Source organism: Salmo salar, chromosome 04, assembly GCF_965601325.2.
Source record: "Salmo salar chromosome 04, fSalSal1, whole genome shotgun sequence".
NCBI classification, from domain to species: domain Eukaryota; kingdom Metazoa; phylum Chordata; class Actinopteri; order Salmoniformes; family Salmonidae; genus Salmo; species Salmo salar.
In genome coordinates this window covers 45,259,216-45,282,441 of record NC_138294.1, presented here as the reverse complement: position 1 = coordinate 45,282,441, position 23,226 = coordinate 45,259,216, and the positions used below count along the sequence as shown (strand labels likewise).

At 44.7% G+C, this 23,226-nt stretch overlaps 1 protein-coding gene across 3 annotated transcripts in view; it reads left to right on the top strand.

Annotated features, from left to right (window-relative positions):
• The first annotated feature begins 678 nt into the window (after positions 1 to 678).
• Positions 679 to 23,226, top strand: part of LOC106602814 (pro-neuregulin-2, membrane-bound isoform) — a 164,466-nt gene continuing 141,918 nt past the window's right edge. For 2 of the 3 annotated variants that reach the window (XR_014392144.1, XM_045716902.2), the window contains exon 1: positions 679 to 2,116. Coding sequence is in view for 2 of the 3 variants with exons in the window: in XM_045716902.2 (XP_045572858.1) it covers positions 1,708 to 2,116 (409 nt within the window). In the remaining variant the exon portion in view is untranslated. The remainder of the gene's footprint in view (positions 2,117 to 23,226) is intronic. The other variant, XM_045716903.2, reaches the window with a different exon arrangement.

Sequence of the window (23,226 nt, the reverse complement as noted above, 5' to 3'; positions counted from 1 at the left end):
ACCCACTGGGCACAGACGTCAATTCAATGTATAGTCCCAGTTGGTTCAACGTAATTTCATTGAAATGACATGGAAACAACGTTGATTCAACCAGTGTGTGCCCAGTGGGGTGGCTGGGGAGAAGTTTTCCTTCAATGTTTTTAGTCAACCTCCTGCATGTTTTAGGCTGTGTTGCTAATATCTGTCTGTATTGAGTATGATGCTAAAACAATGGTCACATTCGAGGCGAGCATTTCAGAATATGACCTCACGTTGCTCACCTTCTCTGGGGAATGTTTGTTGGTCAACAGATGTCGCCCTTCGTGAAAGCGTTCAGCTTCATGTCCAGTGGTTTCCTCCGCATTCAAATTAAGCCCGACACAATATTGACCTTTAAGTTAGTTGACTTATTCACTTCAAATAGGGAGGATATTATTTCACATGTGAATGTGTAGGCTATATATAATCAATTCCCATTTCATATTTTCTCTCCATGCCATTACGCATGTCTCATTGACAACTAACACAAGAATATTTGAATATGCACCAAGTGCCTGGCCATGCATGAAAGATAGCTGTGTGTTCTCCTGTCTTTAAAGCCCATTCGCAGCTGTTTTAGTTGTATGGATTTGATGGATTTGATGCAGCGCCTGAGCATCTGTTTTTTTTTCAGAGGCAGAACGACGAATGTGGCCTGAAGGCAGGGCATGACTTCATAATGGAATGAGACGCAAAACTCATTCAAAACAGTCTGTTGAAGAATCTGAGGCTTTGAATCGCGCTTTCACAGGGTTAGTCATCGCAGACGAAACCCCTTTCTATCTGCTGAACTGACTGCAGCTGCTTTTTCAAGCTATCTTTTATCTTTTTTTTCTGAGGGATAGGCCTATGCCTACTGTAATACGCAATTTTAAAACGGGACGCGTGATGCATTTTTCAGTTCTATTTCATTATTACATTTGAACGTGAAACCGTTTGGTGATGGGGAAGAGCATGAAGTGATTGTCATTTGTCGGCGTTTGGGGGAGTGTGGTGACCGAGCTTTGGTATCGGGGTAGGCTATATCATAGCGCTCCAGTCTTAAATATCATTTTTTGTGGTGGAGCCCTTCGCAATCGGCATATTTCTCTCCGTCTCTGGTAAGTGGGGGAGGCGGAGAGAGACAGGGCAGTGGGAAAAGGCGGTTTATTACCCGTGGAACAAAACACTGTTTCGTTAGGGGCATGAATCGTATGCATTTTTTGCAAGTGGACTATAAAACGAATTGTTCACTGCAGCATTTGGCGTATTTTCTCTGCGGCGAATGATATAGAAAACCATCAGTGCTGAGCACGGCGCCCACCCGACCACTGCAATTTCTGGGCAAAGATAGACTGGCTTCGTCTTGCGGATAGGCTACTATGGCAGCATAGGAGCATCTTCTGATGGGGGGAATCCATGAATCCCTTGCATTTTAGAATGTATTTTTAGCAGAATGCAGTGATGGGATTTTAAACCCAGCCTCATTACGCGGTTTCCGGTTCCTAACTGGTGTTTCCACATTGCAAAATTATTGGAAAAAGCAGCGGATCCCGATGGCATGGACACTTACGCAAGGTCTGCCGCGCCGCCGTGCTACTGGAGCCTATTTGCTCTCTCTTCCTTCAACCCAGCTCCACCGCCATCGCCCCGCAGCCCAGAGAGCCCTGCCGCAACGCGATCAGCCACCACCGAGCCAAAGCAGGCGGCATGAGGCTTGATTCAGTACATTTATCCATGCTGGTCATCGGGGTCTCCTTCGCCTGCTACTCCCCGAGTTTGAATTCCCTGCAGGACCAGGCTTACAAATCCGCTGTGGTGATCGAGGGCAAGGTGCAGTCTGCGCCTCTGAACGTCTCAGCGGAGCCGTACCGTGTGAGTGTCAAAGTGCTGGACGTGTGGCCGCGGAACAGCGGGGGTCTGGGACGGGAGCAGCTCGTCACCGTGGGGGAATTCGGATCGGAGGCTCCGTGCACCACAGTGATAAAGAATCACAAGTACATTTTTTTCATGGACCCAACCGAGGATCCCTTGGTTTTCAAGGCATCGTATGCTCCCCTAGACACTAGTGGGAAGAATCTAAAAAAAGATGTTGGGAAGATATTGTGTGAAAACTGCGGTAAGTTTATTCTTTAGTCTTGCCAGTTAAGTCGAACCTAGCAAAGCACATCAAAGGATTATGACTGTACTTCCTCTTCAGTTGCAATACGTTCTTCCCCTGTCAATATGTCTAGCTACATGTGGAATAGTGATTAAATGTTTGAGAGTGAGTAACAGATGGTAAAGGGTGCCCATGGGGCATCTGCTGCAATATTCGAATATAGAAACATTTAGGCTAGAGGTATGAATAGGCTTCAGGATGCCATTGACACACACACACACAAACACACACACACACACACACACACACACACACACACACACACACACACACACACACACACACACACACACACACACACACACACACACACACACACACACACACACACACACACACACACACACACACACACACACACACACACACACACGCACACTTTACATCTTTGATTTCAGAAACGCAAGGCGTGGATCATTTGGTTGATTAAAACAATGAAGTACCCACGGTGCAGCAGGCGTTGCATCAATGGGAGTTTCGATGCAGTGGGCCTACGCGCACACACATAAACACGCATGTACACACACACGTGTATATTGATTCTCGTGGAAATCTGTCCTTCATGCCCAAAAAATAAGAATTATAATATGATTTGCAAATGCATACGTAGGGTCACGTTTCTAAAAGTGGCAGTAGTAGCCTACATGTCAATTCAATATGTTTCATATCTCCATGAAAATCTATGGTGAGGCACCCTGGGTGCTTTGCGCTTGTGTTCTGGGCCTTCAGGGCAACGGTGCCGGCAGTGGATCCCTTTCAACACAAGTTAGGATGCAACGAACCTGTAGCCTACTTCCCCATCAACGTCATACTATGCTGCTCTCTGCGTATTAAGGAAGCAAACTGCTATGGTCAGGGGGTGAAATTGATTTTCGTACAAGCAGGGGCTGTCATTTCTATGGGCCCTGGCCCTCACCTTCTATATTCAGATCCCGAAAGTAAAGAAGCGGTAGTAGAATACTAGGCTCAGCCATCGAGAGAAATAGGTCAATTGGATGTACAATGCTCGATCTTTCTTACCACGTTTTGAGCAGCATACGTATTGTTGCATATGCTCTATGTGTAAGACGGCAACGTGCAACCAGAATCAAATTAAGACAAGACTCTCCCGACTTCCTTGACCTCGAGGAAATGTCTGAAATGTTTCCCCTCATTGAAGTGATCTCATTCCTCTGTGTGGTCAGTCTGTCTGGTGCTCTTCTGAGTCATGCTCTCGTCGCATGTATCAGCTACAAGAACGAATTGTGACACTGACTGGCAAAATAGCAACTGAAACCCCTGTCCATGGTGCTGATTCTTTGGCGCCAGCAGAGTTGCCGCACAGCAGAGTTGCCGAAGGCCTAAATGGGATGAGCCTGACAACCTTTCACGTGATGACTCAAATCAAGAAGGATCTTCATATCACAGGAGGTTGGTGGCACCTGAAATGGGGAGGACAGGTAATGGCTGGAGCGGAATAAGTGGAATGGTATAAAAAACATCAAACACATGATTTCCATGAGATTGATGCCATTCCATTTGCTCCGTTCCAGCCATTGTTAGGAGCTGTCCTCCCCTCAGCAGCCTCCACTGCTTCATAATACCACCGGGGATGGAGCTACACCTGACAATTTAATGGCCCGTAGTTTTATACCCTTACTCATGTGACTCGCAGGGTGGTTTCAGTTCTAAATGCAATTCACTAGCTTGCAGCTCCTGGATATTAGCAACATGCAAGTTTAAGCTCCAGTTTAAGCTTAAGACTGGAGAAAATGGGAACCGTATGAAGATTTCTGAATGAAGAGCTTTATGTTGACGTAGATGATGTATTTCCATGCCATTAAAACGAAAACTATAGCGGGGGGGGGTTGGGCGCAGGATTGTTGAGGAGGACATTTTAAGTTGACAGTCTTGAGTTAAAGTTGTGACACGTCAGGTTCAGCATTTAGCAGCATCTCTCTGTTCCAGCTCGAATGAGGCACACCTTGTTCCTCACTTGATTGGTTGATGGGTGGATTATGCTACTGACAAGGAGGGACTGCAGTTTCTACCAAAGTGACTGAGGGTTGCTATTTCTGAACATTTCTCACGTACATTTCCTCTTGAGTTGGCAGTTTGGTTTCAAATAAGACGGGGGAGTTTATACAGTAACCAAACTGTAGTTCAGAAGGTATTAATAAGACTATTGTACTCTTATTTGATGTGATTTGTCTTAGAACTGTTCTGAGATCTGATAGGAGGCTCCAGTTGGAGTGGCTGTTGTGCCAGTGGTTGACTTTGTTCCTCTCTGGATTGACAGGCAGTCAGACAGAAGTGTAGCATGGGCACACTGACTGACTGGGATTTAAAATATGTCACGTCTACCTTTTTAGCTCACATTTTGGGATAAGAATAGTATTTTTTGCCAGTCCCTTATGGCTCAGCCTAGATTGAAAGACTGTAGTTGCAGGTAGTGTGGCGGGGGGCCCTAGCTTTTTGTCTATTCATAGACCCCATGGAGGAGACCTACATATTAGCACCCTCTAGCCTATGTATTTGTCTGTGTGTGTGTGTGTGTGTGTGTGGTGTGTGTGTGTGTGTGTGTGTGTGTGTGTGTGTGTGTGTGTGTGTGTGTGTGTGTGTGTGTGTGTGTGTGTGTGTGTGTGTGTGTGTGTGTGTGTGTGTGTGCTCTCTATTTGGGATTTTGCTCTGTGCTTATCCTTGGTTGAAACTCTGTGTGTGAATGTTTGCTGTCTTTCTGCATAGCATGCATTTCATATCCAGGCAAACATTGCATAAATAAGTACCAGCACATATGATAGGAAGAAGAACACAACTGCAAAAGAGTGTTGGTATGGCACTGGAGGGAAGTATCTACTCCCACTGTTGACAGGTCACAGCTGCAGTGAGGTGGGAGGCATGGATTTGCCCATGGCTCTGTACAGCAGTGAACTGATAGAGCACTCTGGCACAGAGCACAGCTATATGGCACAACACACAAATAACATCAGGCACAGATATGATCTGGTATTCAAGCAGGTAGGCTTTATGGATTGGTATGACTGCAATGGGAATCTGAGGTTATGAGGTAGATTATTAGTGTTACCAGGATATACAGTACCAGTCAAAAGTTTGGACACACCTACTCATTCAAGGGTTTTTCTTTATTTTGACTATATTCTACATTGTACAATAATGGTGAAGACATCACAACTATGAAATTACACATATGGAATCATGTATTCACCAAAAAAAAGTTAAACTAATCTAAATATATTTTAGATTTTAGATTCTTCAAAGTAGCCACCCTTTGCCTTGATGACAGCTTTGCACACTCTTGGCATTCTCTCAACCAGCTTCACCTGGAATGCTTTTCCAACAGTCTTGAAGGAGTTCCCACATATGCTGAGCACTTGTTGGATGCTTTTCCTGCGGTCCAACTCATCCCAAACCATCTCTATTGGGTTGAGGTCGGGTGATTGTGGAGGCCAGGTCATGTGATGCTGCACTCCATCATTCTCCTTCCTGGTAAAATAGCCCTTACACAGCCTGGATGTGTGTTGGGTCATTGTCCTGTTGAAAAACAAATGATAGTCCCACTAAGCGCAAACCAGATGGGATGGCATATCGCCGCAGAATGCTGGGGTAGCCATGCTGGTTAAGTGTTCCTTGAATTTTAAATAAATCACAGACAGTGTCACCAGCAAAGCACCCCCACACCATCACACTTCCTCCTCCATGCTTCACGTTGGAAACCACACATGCGGAGATAATCCGTTCGCCTACTCTGCATCTCGCAAAGACATGGCGGTTGGAACCAAAAATCAAACATTTGGACTCATCAGACCAAAGGACATATTTCCATCAGTCTAATGTCCATTGCTCGTTTTTCTTGGCCCAAGCAAGTCTCTTTTTCTTATTGATGTCCTTTAGTAGTGGTTTCTTTGCAGCAATTCACCCATAAAGGCCTGATTCACGCAGTCTCCTCTGAACAGTTGATGTTGAGATGTGTCTGTTACTTGAACTCTGTGAAGCATTTATTTGGGCTGCAATTTCTGAGGCTGGTGAGTCTAATGAACGTGTCCTCTGCAGCAAAGGTAACTCTGGGTCTTCCTTTCCTGTGGCGGTCCTCATGAGAGGCAGTTTCATCATAGTGCTTGATGGTTCTTGCGAATGCACTTGAAGATACTTTCAAAGTTCTTGACATTTTCCGGATTGACTGACTTTCATGTCTTAAAGTAATGATGGACTGTCATTTCTCTTTGCTTATTTGAGTTGTTCTTGCCATAATATGGACTTGGTCTTTTACCAAATACGGCTATCTTCTGTATACCACCCCTACCTTGTCACAACACAACTCATTGGCTAAAATGCATTAAGAAGGAAAGAAATTCCACATATTAACTTTTAACAAGGCACACCTGTTAATTTAAATGAAGCTCATGAAGCTCATGAAGCTGGTTGAGAGAATGCCAAGAGTGTGCAAAGCTGTCATCAAGGCAAATGGTGGTTACTTTGAAGAATCTCAAATATAAAATACTTTTTGATTTGTTTAACACTTTTTTGGTTGCTACATGATTACGTATGTGTTATTTCATAGATATTTCATAGTTTCTACAATGTAGAAAATAGTACAAAAATAAGGTTAAAACCTTTGAATGAGTAGGTGTGTCTAAACTTTTTACTGGTACTGTAGTGAGAAGACCACTAGGGTTAATAGAATAGAAATAGATTTTGATAGGTTGGGATGAGGCCCTCTGTTGGTAGAGACTGGTACCTGGCAGCCGTTTGGGAGGCCTGCAGGCAGCAGCAGCTTCATCTTTGTCCAACTTCCTTACTGCTGGATAGATGGGATGTTGTTCCTTCTCTTCAGATCATACACAGAGTGCCTGTGCTCACATCTGGGCTGTTTTTGTATAATACCACACTACAGGAGGACCTTATATTTACCTGTAGTGGACATTCAAATCAAATCAAAATCAAACCAAATGTATTTATTTAAAGCCCTTTTTACATCAGCAGATGTCACAAAGTGCTATTGTGTCGCTCTTATACTTGTACAGTAACAATGTATGCTAGTAACAGCGATGTATTAACTTGTTGTGACGTTATTATTAGATAGCGTTTAAGTATTTGCGTTATTTGCTGTTTACGTGCAGAGCAATGGAGTTTAGACTTTTTGAAGTTTGTAGTTGTAAGGCAACAAGGGGCTTTGCGGATGTCAGAAAGGCCACTGTGTGATGGACTGGGGGCTGACTTAGCGGTGGGATCCTCACAAAGGAGTTGTTATTGATTCAGGTCACACATGATGATCAATGTTTGTGTAGGGTGTTGTGTGTGTTCCCTGGGTGATGTATTTATACACTGAGCCTCGCTGCCTCTTTCCTCTACTCTCCAGGGCTCTGTCACCAGCCAGATGTACGACTGCTAGACCACAAGCTACGGGAAAAGAGGGCAGGGCTATTTTCAATGGTCTCTCTCTCTCTCTCTCCTCTTCCTGGATCGCTCATGCAATTACACTTACTCATATTGACTGATAGACGTGGAGCCACAGAAGCTATTACTAGTAATGGAATGAGTCAAAAAGAAACCACAGTCAGAGAGTACCAACCAGACCATCAAAGGAGTGCTTTGACCTTTCATTAAAGGTCTAGAGTAATTAAAGGTTCAAAGGCACAGTAAGAGCTCAGACGAACAGGGTTCATATGAAGACACGGGGGTTGTTTGTGGATAGTGGTTGTTTTTAGATGATGCAACTGACGTGTTTTCTACCACAGATGACATCTGTAATGATCCCTGGTTTGTAGTGGAATATACAGTGATTTCCCATCACCACAGCAGTCCTGTGAGTCCATGGTGAGACGGAGTGTGTGTGTCCAGTCCCAGTGGGATCAGAGAGCTTCTGGGGGTATGAGGGATAAGGGATAAGGAATGATGCTAGGTCAAGCTTCCATAATACCTTGTCATTGACGAGTTGTGAGTTCATTTCCACGGTGCTTCAGACAGCCCACAAAGGCAACGCTGTGGCTGAGTGAATTCTGCCGTGAGATATTTAGATGACTCCATTAGCTATGTCATTTCTAACTCGTTGCTTCCGCTGCCAGGCCGCAACAAGTCGTTGTAGTAATATCAAGTTGAAAGTTTTCACCGTTCAACGAAGTGCTGACTTGCAGGTTCCTTCTCGACAACGCAGCAACAATAAGAAATAATACAAGATAAGAACTTCGAACGTAAAGTAAATGGCTCGGTAGAATAGAATAAACATTTTAATATAAGTATAATACAGAAAGGCACAACTTATAGTCCAATATTTATACTTGTTTCGGGGAAGAGAGGGATAAACTGAGCAGTATAATAAGTGTCTGGTAGCAGCAGTTGTGATGTGTGTGTAGTGTGTGTGTGTGTGTGTGTGGATGTGTGTATTTCTGTGTGGGTGAGTGTATGTGCGCTAAGGTGTGGAGAATCCGAGCAGGTGTTCAGTCCAGTTCAAGTGTTCAGCAGTCTGATGGCTTGTAGATAGAAACTGTCTCTGAGCCTGTTGGTATTAGACCTCATGCTCCGATACCCTCTGCCCGAAAGTAAGGGAGAGAACAGCTCGTGTCTGGGGTGGGTGGGATCCTTGATGACGCTGCAGGCCTTCCTCAGGCGCATAGTCCCAGTAATGTACAGGGCTGTCTTTATCACCCGCTGGAGGGCCTTGTGGTCATGGGTGGAGCGATTCCTGTACCAGGCCGTGATGCAACCGGTCAGGACGCTCTCGATGGTGCAGCGGTAGTATTCAGAGAGGACCCATGGCAGCATGTCGAATTTCTTCCACAAGAGTGGTGGTGTTGATGATCCATGTCAAGTCCTCTGTGACGTGGACAATGAGGAACTGCTGACTCTCTCCACTGCAGTTCAGTTAATGTGGATCGGGCATGTCCCCCCTTCTGCTACCTAAAGTCAACAATCACCTCCTTTGTTTTGCTGTCGTTGTTGTCATGACATTACAATGCCAGTTCACTTACCTCCTCCCTATAGGCTGACTCGTCGTTGTTTGTTTATCAGGCCTACAACCGTGGTGTCGTCAGCAAACCTGATGATGGAGTCGGTGTCGTGGAAAGCCACCCAGTCGTGGGTGAACAGGGAGTACAGCAGAGGACGGAGGACACACCCATGGGGGAGGCTGCCTTAAGAGTCAGTGTGTAGGAGGTGTTTTTGCCAATCCTCACAGCCTGTGGTCTGCCCATCAGGAAGTACAGGATCCAACTGCAGAGTGTGGTGTCTAGACTCAGGGCTCTGAGCTTGGTGTCGAGCTTGGAGGGAACAATTGTGTTGATTGCTGAACTGTAGTCAACAAACCAAATTCTCACATAGGAGCTCCTCTTGTCCAGATGTGTTATGGCTGTGTGAATAGCGATGGAAATGGCGTCTTCCGTGGATCTGTTAGAGTGGTAGGCAAATTGGAGTGAGTCCAGTGTGTCTGGCTTGCTTGCCTTGATGTGGGCCATGACCAGCCTCTCGTAGCACTTCACTATCACTTTGACTGTATTGGATTTATTATTGTAAGCTTCTTATGTATCACAGTTGTTATGTTGAATGTTCCTTTGCTCTTTTCCTATTTATTTTGATCCGGACAAACTCCCCAGTCTCTGCCTATGACAATCATACCCATAACATGATGCTACCACCGCAATACTTCACTCTTTGTTGTTTTGTATTGGATTTCACCCAACACTATCGTTTTTAATTTAGGCCAAAAAGTGTATTTATTTGCTGAGTCTTGCAGTATTACTTAACAGCCTTGTTGCAAACATAATGGATGATTTGTAGTGGATTTTAAACACTGGCTACTTTCTTTTCACTTTGTCATGCAGGCCAGTAATATGGAGTGAATGCAATGTTGTTGATCCCTTTGTATTTTTAAGTATTAAGGTGGCAGCATCATGTTTTGGGTATACTTGTCACCGGCAGGGACTGGGGAGTTTGTTAGGATCAAATGAAATATGAAAGGAGGAAAGCCCAGGTAAAAAGTTAAAGGAAAACAGTCTTTATTATTTTGCAGGACAATTACACAAATGTTTATGCAAAAGACAAAACAGAATGGCTTTCCAAGAGGAGTTGAGTGTTCTTGAGTTGTCTAGTCTCAGTCCTGACTTAAGTCTGCAAAGAAAATCAGAGTGAAGGTTTAAATACCGCTGTTCATAAATGATCCCAAACCAAATTTACTGAGCCTGAGAAATGTTGACAAAAAATAGGTACATACAGTGCCTTCGGAAAGTATTCAGACCCCTTGACTTTTTCCACATTTTGTTACATTACAGCCTTATTCTAAAATGGATGAAAAAAAATCCCTCAGCTATCTACACACAATACCCCATCATGACAAAGCGAAAACAAATGTATTAAACATAAAAACATAAATACCTTATTTACATTGAGACCCTTTGCTATGAGACTCGAAATTGAGCTCAGGTGCATCCTGTTTCCATTGATCATCCTTGAGATGTTTCTACAACTTGATTGGAATCCACCTGTGGTAAATTCAATTGATTGGACATGATTTGGGAAGGTACACACCTGTCTATATAAGGTCCCACAGTTGACAGTGTATGTTAGAGCAAAAACCAAGCCATGAGGTCGAGGAATTGTCCGTAGAGCTCCGAGACAGAATTGTGTCGAGGCACAGTTATGGGGAAGGGTACTAAAACATGTCTGCAGCACTGAAGGTCCCCAAGAACACAGTGGCCTCCATCATTCTTAAATGGAAGACTCTTCCTAGAGCTGGCCGCCCAGCCAAACTGTGAAATCAGGAGAGAATTGCCTTGGTCAGGGAGGTGACCAAGAACCATATGGTCACTCTGACAGAGCTCTAGAGTTCCTCTGTGAAGAAGGGAGAACGGTTCCAGAAGGACAACTATCTCTGCAGCACTCCACCAATCAGGCCTTTATGGTAGAGTGGCCAGACGGAAGCTTGGTGGTGGTGGCAGCATGCTGTGGGTATCTTTTTCAGTGGCAGAGACTAGGAGACTAGTCAGGATTGAGGGAAAGATGAACAGAGCAAAGTACAGAGAGATCCTTGATGAAAACCTGTTCCAGAGCGCTCAGGACCTCAGACTGGGCTGAGGGTTCACCTTCCAACAGCACAACAACCCTAAACACACAGCCAAGACAATGCAGGAGTGGCTTCTGGACAAGTCTGAATGTCCTTGAGTGGCCCAGCCAGAGCTCGGACTTGAACCAGATCGAACATCTCTGGAAAGACCTAAAAATACAGAGCTTGAGAGGGTCTGCAGAAAAGAATGGAAGAAACTCCCCAAATACAAGCTTGTAGCATCATACCTAAGAAGACTCAAGGCTGTAAACACTGCCAAAGGTGCTTCAACAAAGTACTGAGTATAGGGTTGAAGTCGAGAGTTTACATACACTTAGGTTGGAGTCATTAAAACTCATTTTTCACCCACTCCACAAATTTCTTGTTAACAAACTATAGTTTTGGCAAGTCGGTTAGGACATCTACTTTGTGCATGACAAGTAGTTTTTCCAACAATTGTTTACAGACAGATAATTCACTGTATCACAATTCCAGTGGGTCAGAAGTTCACATACACTAAGTTGACTGTGCCTTTAAGCAGCTTGGAAAATTCCAGAAAATGATGTCATGGCTTTAGAAGCTTCTGATAGGCTAATTGAAATCATCTAAGTCAATTGGAGGTGTACCTGTGGATATATTTCAAGGCCTTACTTCAAATTCAGTGCTTGACATCATGGGAAAATCAAAAGAAATCAGCCAAGACCTCAGAAGAAAAATTGTAGACCTCACAAATGTCTGGTTCATCCTTGTGAGCAATTTCCAAACGCCTGAAGGTACCACGCTCATCTGTACAAGCAATAGTGTGCAAGTATAAACACCATGGGACCACGCAGCTGTCACACCGCTCAGGAAGGAGACGCGTTCTGTCTCCTAGAGATGAAGGTACTTTGATGCAAAAAGTGCAAATCAATCCCAGAACAACAGCAAAGGACCTTGTGAAGATGCTGGAGGAAACAGGTACAAAAGTATCTATATCCACAGTAAAATGAGTCCTATATCAACATAACCTGAAAGGCCGCTCAGCAAGGAAGAAGCCACTGCTCCAAAACCGCCATAAAAAATCCAGACCACAGTTTGCAACTGCACATGGGGACAAAGATTGTACTTTTTGGAGAAATGTCTTCTGGTCTGATGAAACAAAAATAGAACTGTTTGGCCATAATGTTTGGAGGATAAAGGGGGAGGCTTGTAAGCTGAAGAACACCATCCCAACCATGAAGCACGGGGGTGGCAGCATCATGTTGTGGGGGTGCTTTGCTGCAGGGGGACTGGTACACTTCACAAAATAGATGGCATCACGAGGAAGCAAAATGATGTGGATATAGTGAAGCAACATGTCAAGACATCAGTCAGGAAGTTAAAGCTTGGTCGCAAATGGGTCTTCCAAATGAACAATGACCCAAGCATACTTCCAAATTTGTGGCAAAATGGCTTAAGGACAACAAAGTCAAGGTATTGGAGTGGCCATCACAAAGCCCTGACCTCAATCCCATAAAACATTTGTGGGCAGAACTGAAAAAGTGTGTGTGAGCAAGGAGGCCTACAAACCTGACTCAGTTACACCAGTTCTATCAGGAGGAATGGACCAAATTCACGCAACTTATTGTGGGAAGCTTGTGGAAGGCTACCCGAAACGTTTGACCCAATTTATAGGCAATGCTACCAAATACTAATTGGGTGTATGTAAACTTCTGACCCACTGGGAATGTGATGAAATAAATACAAGCTGAAATAAATAATTCTCTCAACTGTTATTCTTACATTTCACATTCTTAAAATAAAGTGGTGATCCTAACTGACCTAAGACAGGGAATTTTTACTAGGATTAAATGTCAGGAATTGTGAAAAACTGAGTTGAAATGTATTTGGCTAAGGTGTATGTAAACTTCCGACTTCAACTGTATGTAAATGTTATATTTCAGTTTAAAATGTTCTATAAATTCGCAAACATTTCTAAAAACCAGTTTTTGCTTTGTCAGAATGGGGTATTGTGTGTAGATTGATGATTCGGAAAAAACAATTTAGTCAATTTTAGAATAAGTCTGTCACGTAACAAAACGTGGAAAAGGTCCAAATTTGGCAAAGGTACTTTCCGAAGGCCCTCTATGTTGCCCTAAGAGTTAATAAAATGGTAATGAAAATGATTTACATCTGCAAGTCATTTTAAGGCAGCGAAATGTGAACAAAGTTCAAGGGGATGTAGAGTTTCTATAGGCACTGTATGTCCATGTAGAACATGCTAATGGCAATTGAGAATAACAGGTCCATATGGACAATGTTTAGCAGGTAAACAAACAGGAAATTACCTCACGGTTGTTGATGACAGCTGACATGTTTTACCTATGCTTTTCTTTTTCACGACTCAGTCATTCTTAGCAGACAATGAAGAAAGCATTGCATTCACCACATAGAGGCAGTATATGATCAGGATTCTTGGCAGCCAGGGGGAAACAGACCAAAAAGTTATTTGAGTCATGCTGGAATGTCAGTGAAGCTGTTTACTTCCCTGCCCCACATATTTGAATGCTAGTCTACACAAAAGGAAAACTGCGCCCTAGAGCCAACCTGAAGTTCAAGTACAACCCAGCTGTGGCCACAGAACTTACCTCACTGGCTGTTGGCTGCTTGTACTCGTACACAATCACACATTTATATATTTTAGAAGCAGAATATTCAATTTACTCATTTTTTTACGGGAGATATACTGTATATTGTTCATGGAAGGCAACACATTGAGAGTGGATTTTACCAAGGGTTGTGCTTGTGTGAGAATGTGCCATTTGTTAGGCCTGTGTACGTGTGTGTTTTTGGCTAAACCTTCAGTCAGCCAACTCCAGCTGTGCATTAGAATAGCTGTCAATCATGTTGATCCCTCAACAGCCTTGAAGTGCTACTACAGTAGCCCGGCCATGTTTACCTGTTAGTTTCTCTTCATTTTGTGTTTGCTGCATCCAGCAGCCTGCAATGATTGGCCAATGTCCAGCAGTAGCTTGAAGCTGATTGGTCAGTGTCCTATGGTTGTGTGATGCTTATTGGCCAGGCTGCTGGGACTAATTGGCCAGTCTCCTGCTGCTTTTCGAAAGGCAACTGAAGTTTACCCTCCCTCTTTAATTATTCAGTAATTCTCCGCTACCTTGTGCTGCAGTCCCTCCCTTCACAAACTAGCCAGGGAAATATAGAATCAAATATCTAAATCAACCTACGTGAGCACAGCGTGAAAGGTCTCTCATTACATTCCTTTAGAGTCTGAGGTGACTCTGTATTTACTCCTACTGTACGTACAGCTATAGTACCTATTAAAAATAGCTGACGCGGTAGTCACTTTATGTGATAGTGACTTAGTGTAGCCATTTCAGAATATTGATTCATTTATCTATAGTCTATTTAAGCTAGTGTTATTGATTAAGGTAAGTGGATGAGAGAGAGCATGTTTCTGTGATTAATTGCCGTTGCGTGTGTGTGCGTGTACGTTCGTGCGCGTGCACGTGCATGCATGTTGCACATGTGTGTATTTGTTGGGGGGCCGGAGGTTTGAGTAGGAAGGTAGCTGAGAGAATTGATTTACCCCAGCCAGCGCTTTCTGCCCGGAAGCCGCTCATCAACTATTCATCAGTTACTCTGTGTGCCCGGCCACCCGCCTGCCCGCCCGCCTGCCCGCCCGCCTCCCCACTGCAGTAGACCTCATCCCCATAGATGCCAGTCAGGTGTCAGGCAGATTCACAGGGAGCATCATGCAGCTAAAGGACAGCACAGTAGGTGACCTTTCATAACTGACTCACTCACTGCTTTCCCCTCTCTCTCTCACTCTCTCTCTCTCCCCTTTCTCCCCTCTCTCCTTTCTCTCTTTCTCCTCTCTCTCCTCTCTATCTCTCTCTCTCTCTCTCTCTCTCTCTCTCTCCTCTCTCTCTCTCTCTCTCCTCTCTCTCTCTCCTCTCTCTCTCTCCTCTCTCTCCCCTTTCTCCCCTCTCTCCTTTCTCTCTCTCTCCTCTCTCTCTCTCTCTCTCCTCTCTCTCTCTCCTCTCTCCTCTGTCTTCCAGCCTCTGAAGTTATTTCTGCTGCCTGTGTGGCTTTCTGCTTTCTACTGTATTCTCCCGGTCAAACGGCTTCAAGGCAGTTCATCACTCTTTTTCTCTTTCTCTCATAATGGCTTATCAAAACCAGAACCATGATATTTAACATATTTGAGCTCTTTCACTCAAGCTGCAATCACAGAAAATTGTTTTTGCCAAACAGATTAAATGTCTTCTTTAATGATGCATTTTTTCATTTTGAGTCGGTTTTGTTTTCCAGCAGTAATAATACAGCTATATTCTCTCTCAATTCGAGGAGAAATGCATCAAGGAAGTTGTAAGCATAGCCTGAATGTCCTGTAAGGTGAGTTAAATATTTGTGTCAGACGTCTTGGCGTCTCATGCTAATCATATAGCCTACTAAATGGGAATATCAGTCTTGACAAAATCAGACAATGCAAAAAACCACCCCAAAAAAAAAGACTTCCTTGTGACGGTTTAATTGCGGACAGACATGGATTTAGATGTTGCAATTCACTGAAACCAGTTATGAAACCTAGATTTCTATACGTAGTAAACCTTTGCAAGTAACACAGATCCCTTTTCAGGACATTCCCCCCCCCCCCCCACTCAATATTGTGTAATCATCTGATCAATCTAAAATGAAGGAAAACACCCACATGATGCGTGTGTCCACACACATATACAGTAGGTGCTAATCCTTCGAATAATACCGTTTCATTTCCTGTGGGAATGCGTATATGTTCATATGCGTCTGTGTCAAGGTGCTTACTTGAACTTGTTTGTTCACATTTGAATGGTTATTTATGCATTAGCATAACCGTGCAGACATGAAAGCAAGTGTGCGTATGCGTCTGTGTGTGTGTGTGTTTGTGTGTCCGAGTGTGTCCTCCTGACTTGTAATGATAGATGTTCAGAGGAAGCAGACAGTGTCAATGACAGGAACTTGACTCCAACAAAACGACAGGAACAAAGGACTATGGGAAGGGCAACAGTGTTTGTGTGCAGCGTGCGGACGAGAGAGGCTGCCGGCACACCCGCTGGGCGCTACCCGGTGTGTTTAAGGAACGTGTCCGGCCATGTTCGCCCCACACACGCCACATAGCCTGAGAGAGGGCTTGTTTCCTCAGGTATGTTGTAGGTGTGCATTGACATGAAAAGGCTTGAAAATGTATGAATGAATGACTGTTTAGAAGTGGTAGGAGGTGGACTAAGATGAAACGGTGCTTCCCCTTAGCAGCAGTGAAAGGGGCGCTTTCAAGTTGGAGGCGCAGCTCTGGTTCTTTATGGAGGCAAATGGAAAACAAATGAAATGTATATTCTATGCAGAATAGGGGAATTGCTAACTTGGTCTTGTGATATCCACCATATTGATGCTATTGAATGTATCTTAACCTGTCATGGCTCAAGGAGTAGGTGCTAATTGCTCATATCTTTATTGTTGCGTTTATTGGCAGTAATTGTCAACATCCGTGACTTGACAGCACTCTGCCTGTTTTGCATCATCATATCTCCGTCGATATCTGCCAAAACAATGGCATGCAGACAGAGACAGACTTGTATGCGCATATCAACAGCTAGCCTTGAGCTTTCGTAATCAGGACCCCAGAACAATTCCTATTCAGGGAAAGCATTCCTGGATGTTTAGGTCGTTTAGAAAGAGATAGCGATTTTCAATCCACAATGACATAATTGGAAGGTCTGCTCTCTCTCTCTCTCTCTCTCTTTTTGCTCTGACATCTCAATGCCTACTATACTTTGCCCTCTCTATCTAGCCTCAACCTGTCTTTTTCTTTATTTTTCTTTCCCTCCCTCCCGCTCAGTCCTGGGGTTCAGTTATTCACACACACACTCACTGTCTGTAGCTACTGTGCCCGGAACATTCCTTTGAATTGACTGGGAAATTCGTATACATGCAATGAGAGATATTATTTGAAAGGTCAAAATGAGCAAGTAAGAGTGAGGAGGTTACTGTATCATTTCACCTCTCTTTATTCTCTCCCTCCAGCCGTGGCTCTACCTCATTATTTAGCTGCTGTAATCTGGAGTGGACTGGACTGACTGCAGCACCGTGTTTATCTTCCTTCACAAACAGGCCCTCTTTCCGTCTGGTCCCTGCTCAGCTTGTTGTTGAAAGATAGAGAGCAGAGCTGCTGTGTGTGTGTGTGTGTGTGTTCTAGCTGACCCCCAGACTGACACACAAACCCCATCACCTATCAGCGTAGCAGAGCCTACAGACCAATAACACTCCGTTCTATAGGTGGCTGTGTGGTTGTATTGCTTTTAATGGCATCCCTTATAGAGACCTATGGTAACCTAGTCAGAGTTAGTTTGTACAGGGGATCCACAGAGTGAACCCTGTCTGTTTCCCTTTCCTCTTGATTGCATCTGTATTTGCCACACATGGGATGTGTCCGTTTGCTGCTCATTGTCTAGGCATGTTTCTTCTCACCACCTCAACGGCCCCCACTGACAGTAAACGAGCATCGTATCACGTACGGTGCATTCGGGAAGAATTCAGACCTGTTGACTTTTTCCACATTTTGTTACGTTACGGCCTTATTCTAAAATGGATGAAATTGTTTTCTTTCGTCATCGATCTACATACAATACAAAGCAAAAACTGTTTTTTTTGTAATTTTTGTAAATGTCTTGAAATAAAAAACTGATGACATTTACATAAGTATTCAGACGCTTTACTCAGTACTTTGTTGAAGCACCTTTGGTAGCGATTACAGCCTTGAGTCTTCTTAGGTATGACACTACAAGCTTGACACACCAGTATTTGGGGAGTTTCTATAAATCTTCTCTGCAGATCCTCTCAAGCTCTGAAAGGTTGGATGGGGAGCGTCACTGCACAGCTATTTTCAGGTCTCTCCAGAGATGTTCGATCAGGTTCAAGTCCGGGCTCTGGCTGGGCCACTGAAGGACATTCAGAGACTTGTCCCAAAGCCACTCCTGCGTTGTCTTGGCTGTGTGCTTAAGGTCTTTGTCCTGTTGGAAGGTGAACCTTCGCCCCAGTCTGAGGTCCTGAGCGCTCTGGAGCAGGTTTTCATCAAGGATCTCTCTGTACTTTCCCTCTATCCTGACTAGTCTCCCAGTCTCTGCCGCTGAAAAACATCCCCACAGCATGATGTTGCCATCACCATGCTTCACCATATGTATGGTGCCAGGTTTCCTCCAGATGTGACGCTTGGCATTCAGGTCAGAGTTTAATCATGGTTCCATCAGACCAGAGAATCTTGTTTCTCATGGTCCGAGAGTCTTTAGGTGCCTTTTAGCAAACTCCAAGTGGGCTGTAATGTGCATTTTACTGAGGAGTGGCTTCCGTCTTGCCACTCTACCATAAAGGCCTGATTGGGGAGTGCTGCAGAGATGGTTTTCCTTCTGGAAGGTTCTCCCATTTCCACAGAGGAAGTCTGGAGCTCTGTCAGAGTGACCATCGGGTTCTTGGCCACCTCCCTGACCAAGGCCTTTCTCCCCCGATTGCTCAGTTTGGCCTGGCTGCCTGCTCTGCGCCTCGACACAATCCTGTCTCGGAGCTCTACAAACAATTCCTTCGACCTCATGGCTTGGTTTTAGCTCTGACATGCACTGTCAACTGTGGGACCTTATATAGACAGGTGTGTGCCTTTCCAAATCATGTCCAATCAATTGAATTTACCACAGGTGGACTCCAATCAAGTTGTAGAAACATCTCAAGGATGATCAATGGAAACCGGATGCACCTGAGCTCAATACTGCGTCTCATATCAATGGGTCTGTTTTTATTTTGTATTTGTATTTTTGCAAAACATTTCTGAAAACCTGCTTTTGCCTTGTCATTATGGGGTATTGTGTGTAGATTGATGAGGGGGAAAAAGTATTCAATCCATTTGAGAATAAGGCTGTAACGTAAGAATATGTGGAAAACGTGAAGGGGTCCGACTACTTTCCGATGTGTACCTCATCATGCGTTTAACACAGTTTCTGGTTATTTTCCTGCTGGTATATTGTGAGAAAATTTACCTTTTATCCCCTACTATACTGAACCGAGCTGAAATATAGCTGGCTAAGGAACAGCTGGGTACGTTGTTTTAGATACAGTATGATTCTAAGGCTCCCCATAACTAACCCAATGCTGACTCACTCGCTTGTTGGCAAGGCCAGAGATTCTGCCTACATGGGCAATACAGCTGTGAATGAACGGAGGGGAAAGTAGTGTGCCGTCTCCGTGCTGCTTTGCATCCGTGCTGCTGGTTTGGATGGCATGTCCATGGCTCTGTGGATTGGTCCCTCAGTGTAGCTGATATGGGCATGGTGCTGTGCTGTTTTTGGAGCGCCTGCAAAGGGGAGAGAGTGTTGTGTGTCGGAGCTGTCTGCCTGTCGCTGTGAGACGGCCCAGCCGCAGCCCCGGCTTCCTGTCAGCCTTGTCTGTCAGATCCCAGAGCAGAGCGGGGGTGTCCTGGCACCCTCGTCAGCGTCCACACTCCTACCCCCAGTCTGTTATTTACTCCCCTGTTCACTGTATCTGAGGCCCCTTCACGCTAAGCCAGCGTCTCCAGACCGTACTCCTGGCCCACACAGGAAAGGTCTGCATCGGTGAAAAACAAACAAAGAGATAAGCGAGAGACCCCTCGATAAGGCAAAGCTGGGCTCAGAGAGGCAAAAGCAGAAATGCAAATATTTTGAGTGAGGAGCTCTCTCTCTCTCTCGGTGGAGAGGAGTGGAGAGAGAGAGAGAGAGAGGGTGAGGCTTTCTGCAGCTTCTTCACTGTGACATGTTTGTGCTGTTCTCCGAGCACATTCTGGAGATTAAGGATGAGCTGAGAGCGCATGAGGAATTTGATTTGATGTGAAGAATGCGAAGCGGAGAGCGGACGTCTATGTGTGGTTTTGGTGCTGTGTGTGTGGGGGGGGGGGGGGTTGATAAGAACTAGACCTGTTCCCATGTTTCTCAACTTGACACTATTGTCAGTTCAAATAACTCCCAGTTTTATAGCTCCTTGGCCGTGATACGCCGACATGTAAATAAATTCAGTCCAGATTTCATGTTATTAACATGACTAATGGGAACTCTCCGGCCAGAAAAATAGAGTACATTCTGGACTACAGCTGTACTTTTACTGTAAATCAAAGATGTCCAGTTTGTCCAAGGAATTTGTGGCTGTGTGTACACACAGGTTTAATTGTGTTTACATGGACCGACCTCCTATGCATCTATGTGTGTGTGAGTGTTACTGTCTTTGCGTTTGGCCGTAAGAGGATGTGTACAGCCGTGCGGGTCTGAGGGTACTTGGATAGAGTATGTGTTGCTCTCTGGTGAGAGCCCACATATGTGTTTGTGTGAAGGCCTTGGCCTATGTGGGAGTGTGTTTGTTAAACTGTGAGAGTATGTGGGAGAGTGTTTGTCTGTTTATTTTGGTGAGCGAGCGAGAGAGCAGAAAAAGGAGTCGATCTCCTTCTGTTTCGATCACAACGACAATCTGCCCCCCCCCCCTCCCCCGCCCCCCCAGGTAGCCAAGCCTCTGTATCTCTCTTAGACTGGAGTTGATCTGAGACGGTAGGGGAGAAAAAGAGGAGTGTGTGTGGTGGGAGGGGGGTGGGGGGGGGGGGGGTACCATCAACTGTCAAGCTAAGGATAGAAGTGACTCTTGCTGAGAGGGAGATCACAGTCATTCTCATAATAGAGCCTCTTTGATTAAGACTTATTTTAATGCCACGGTGGCAGCAGGCTATTATTGTCCTATGTCGGTTCGGTTGGCAGGGCTGCTTGACAAAGCAAATGTATTGCAATGATGACTTCAAGGACGTTGTCCGTCCTTGACACACAGTTTACAGAGAGTCACTGTTTATGAACCTCTAAAAGTCCAAGCCGTTACTACTATAGCCCATGGAAATGCTTTGAATAACATATTTATAAATGGCAAAAAGACAGTAAATATGTATCATGAAAGGAGTAAGGTTTCGAAGTGTCTGTCCCATAAGATATAAGAAAGCTCACAAATTCTTTTTTTGTTGTTGGACTTCATATTCCATACTTCCATTAATTTGTATGGGTTACCTTCAGATGAGTCCCGCGACACTTGTGGGGGGAGGATTGTGATGGGGATTTGTTTTATTATGTTACTTAGATTGACACACGGGGGCATCAATAGACTCCTAAGGATTAATGGTTAACCCCCTGAGACTACGGTCTGGCCAAGCAGACCCACAGTTTCCCACACATACAGCAGTGCACTGCTGGTTCAAACTGTTTATCGTCAACATCCTCAACAAGCAGAAAATGATCATTCAAAAACAAAATGTTAACTGGCAATTGACATCCTCCTCTTGAATATCTTTATTCTGGGATCAAAGCATAACCGTACACATCCAAACAAAAAAAGGTTTACTGAGTAAACGCTCATTCCCACACACAGAACTTTTAAGCACGCACGCACACGAACGAGCAGACGGACACACACACACACACACACACACACACACACACACACACACTGTAGTTCTGACAGAGCACTGATAGAGGGGTCAGTGAATGTCCAGTGATTTGTCAGAAAGAGGTGAGGGTGCCTTCCTAACAGGGTAGGTGTGGCTTGGGCCTGCAGACCATCAAACCCCCAGAGAGGCAGATGGGTAGGAGAGGCTGGTGCGTAAACCTCTAGTCAGTGATATCATCTGTGTCTTATCACTACTTACAGTAAGGTGTAGCACCCTGTCATCAAGAAGATAGTAAACAAACAAACATTTGACCAACAGGGGACATTTTGTTAGTCCCCAAAAGGTCAAATGCTATTTCTAGGGGGTTTTGGGTTAAGGTTAGAATTACTGTTAGGGTTAGAATTAGATTTAGGGTTAAGAGGTAGGGTTAGTTTAAGGGTTAGGAGCTAGGTTTAGGCTTTTAGGTTAAGGGTTAGTTGTTAAGGAAAATAGGATTTTAAATGGGATGAATTGTATGTCCGAACAAGGTTAGCTGCGCAACAATCTGTGTCTCTGTGTGTGTTTGTGTGAGGATGCTCTGTTGGCCTGTTATTGCAGTAGCACGCCCTATTGGCTGCTGTGTTGCTATGCCCATCTCTTCTCTTACAGCCCAGTCTCTGTCACTAGACGAGTCAGCCGCTGGGCCATAAGAGGGAGACATGTCTTCCACTAGCGGTTCGGGGGGGCAGTGCCCCTGTGATAACAATTTTGGAACGCCTTGTGGCCCCCCTAAATGTGGAGTATAAAATCATTTTTACATAACACATTTTTGCTATCGTTCTTTTTTTACATCCGTTATTAGACAGTGGCAACGATGATGATTATGAACATGGTCTTTTGCCTGCTAATGCCTGCAATGCAGTGAAGAAAACGATATGACAACAATAACGTCCAATGTAACTGGCCCCTCTAACAGTACAACTGGCCCCAGCTTGGCCCCCCAGTTGAAATGGTCTAGAACCGCCACTGATGTCTTCATCAATCAATCCACCATTAGATCAATCAATTAATAGATAAATCAGTCCATTTTCATTTATTATAGAGCCATTTCCAGGAGATGGAGAGGGCTAGTGGTATGATGTGGTTATAAAGACTGAACTGACAGATGGAAGATGGGATGGAGGCAGAGAGCCGAGTGAGCCAAGAGACTAAAGAGCTGAAATCTCATTTTCTTGCTGGCCTTGAAAGTGGAGCATGCCCAGTGCTTGTCGTCTCTCCTCTCCCCCACTCAGAGATGGTGCTGCTGCAGTGTTTCCCAGCAGGCTCAGCACAGCACAGCCCAGCCAAGGCTCCCTCTCTCCTCCCCTCCGTCCTCTCCTTCATGGACAGCTGTGTTATGAAGTGGTGCAGTTGTCAGACTACAACCGCCCTATAGTTCTCTCTCTTTCCCTTCCTCTCTCCTTCCCTGTATCTCTCTCATACACATTCTCTCTCTCTCTGCTCTCCATTCTGCTGGTTTCTCACACACTCGCTCCCTTCCTTCTCTCACTCCCCTTCTCTCTAGCATCTCTGAGTGTGGTTTCCATGGTGACGGCTGTGCGCTGCGGA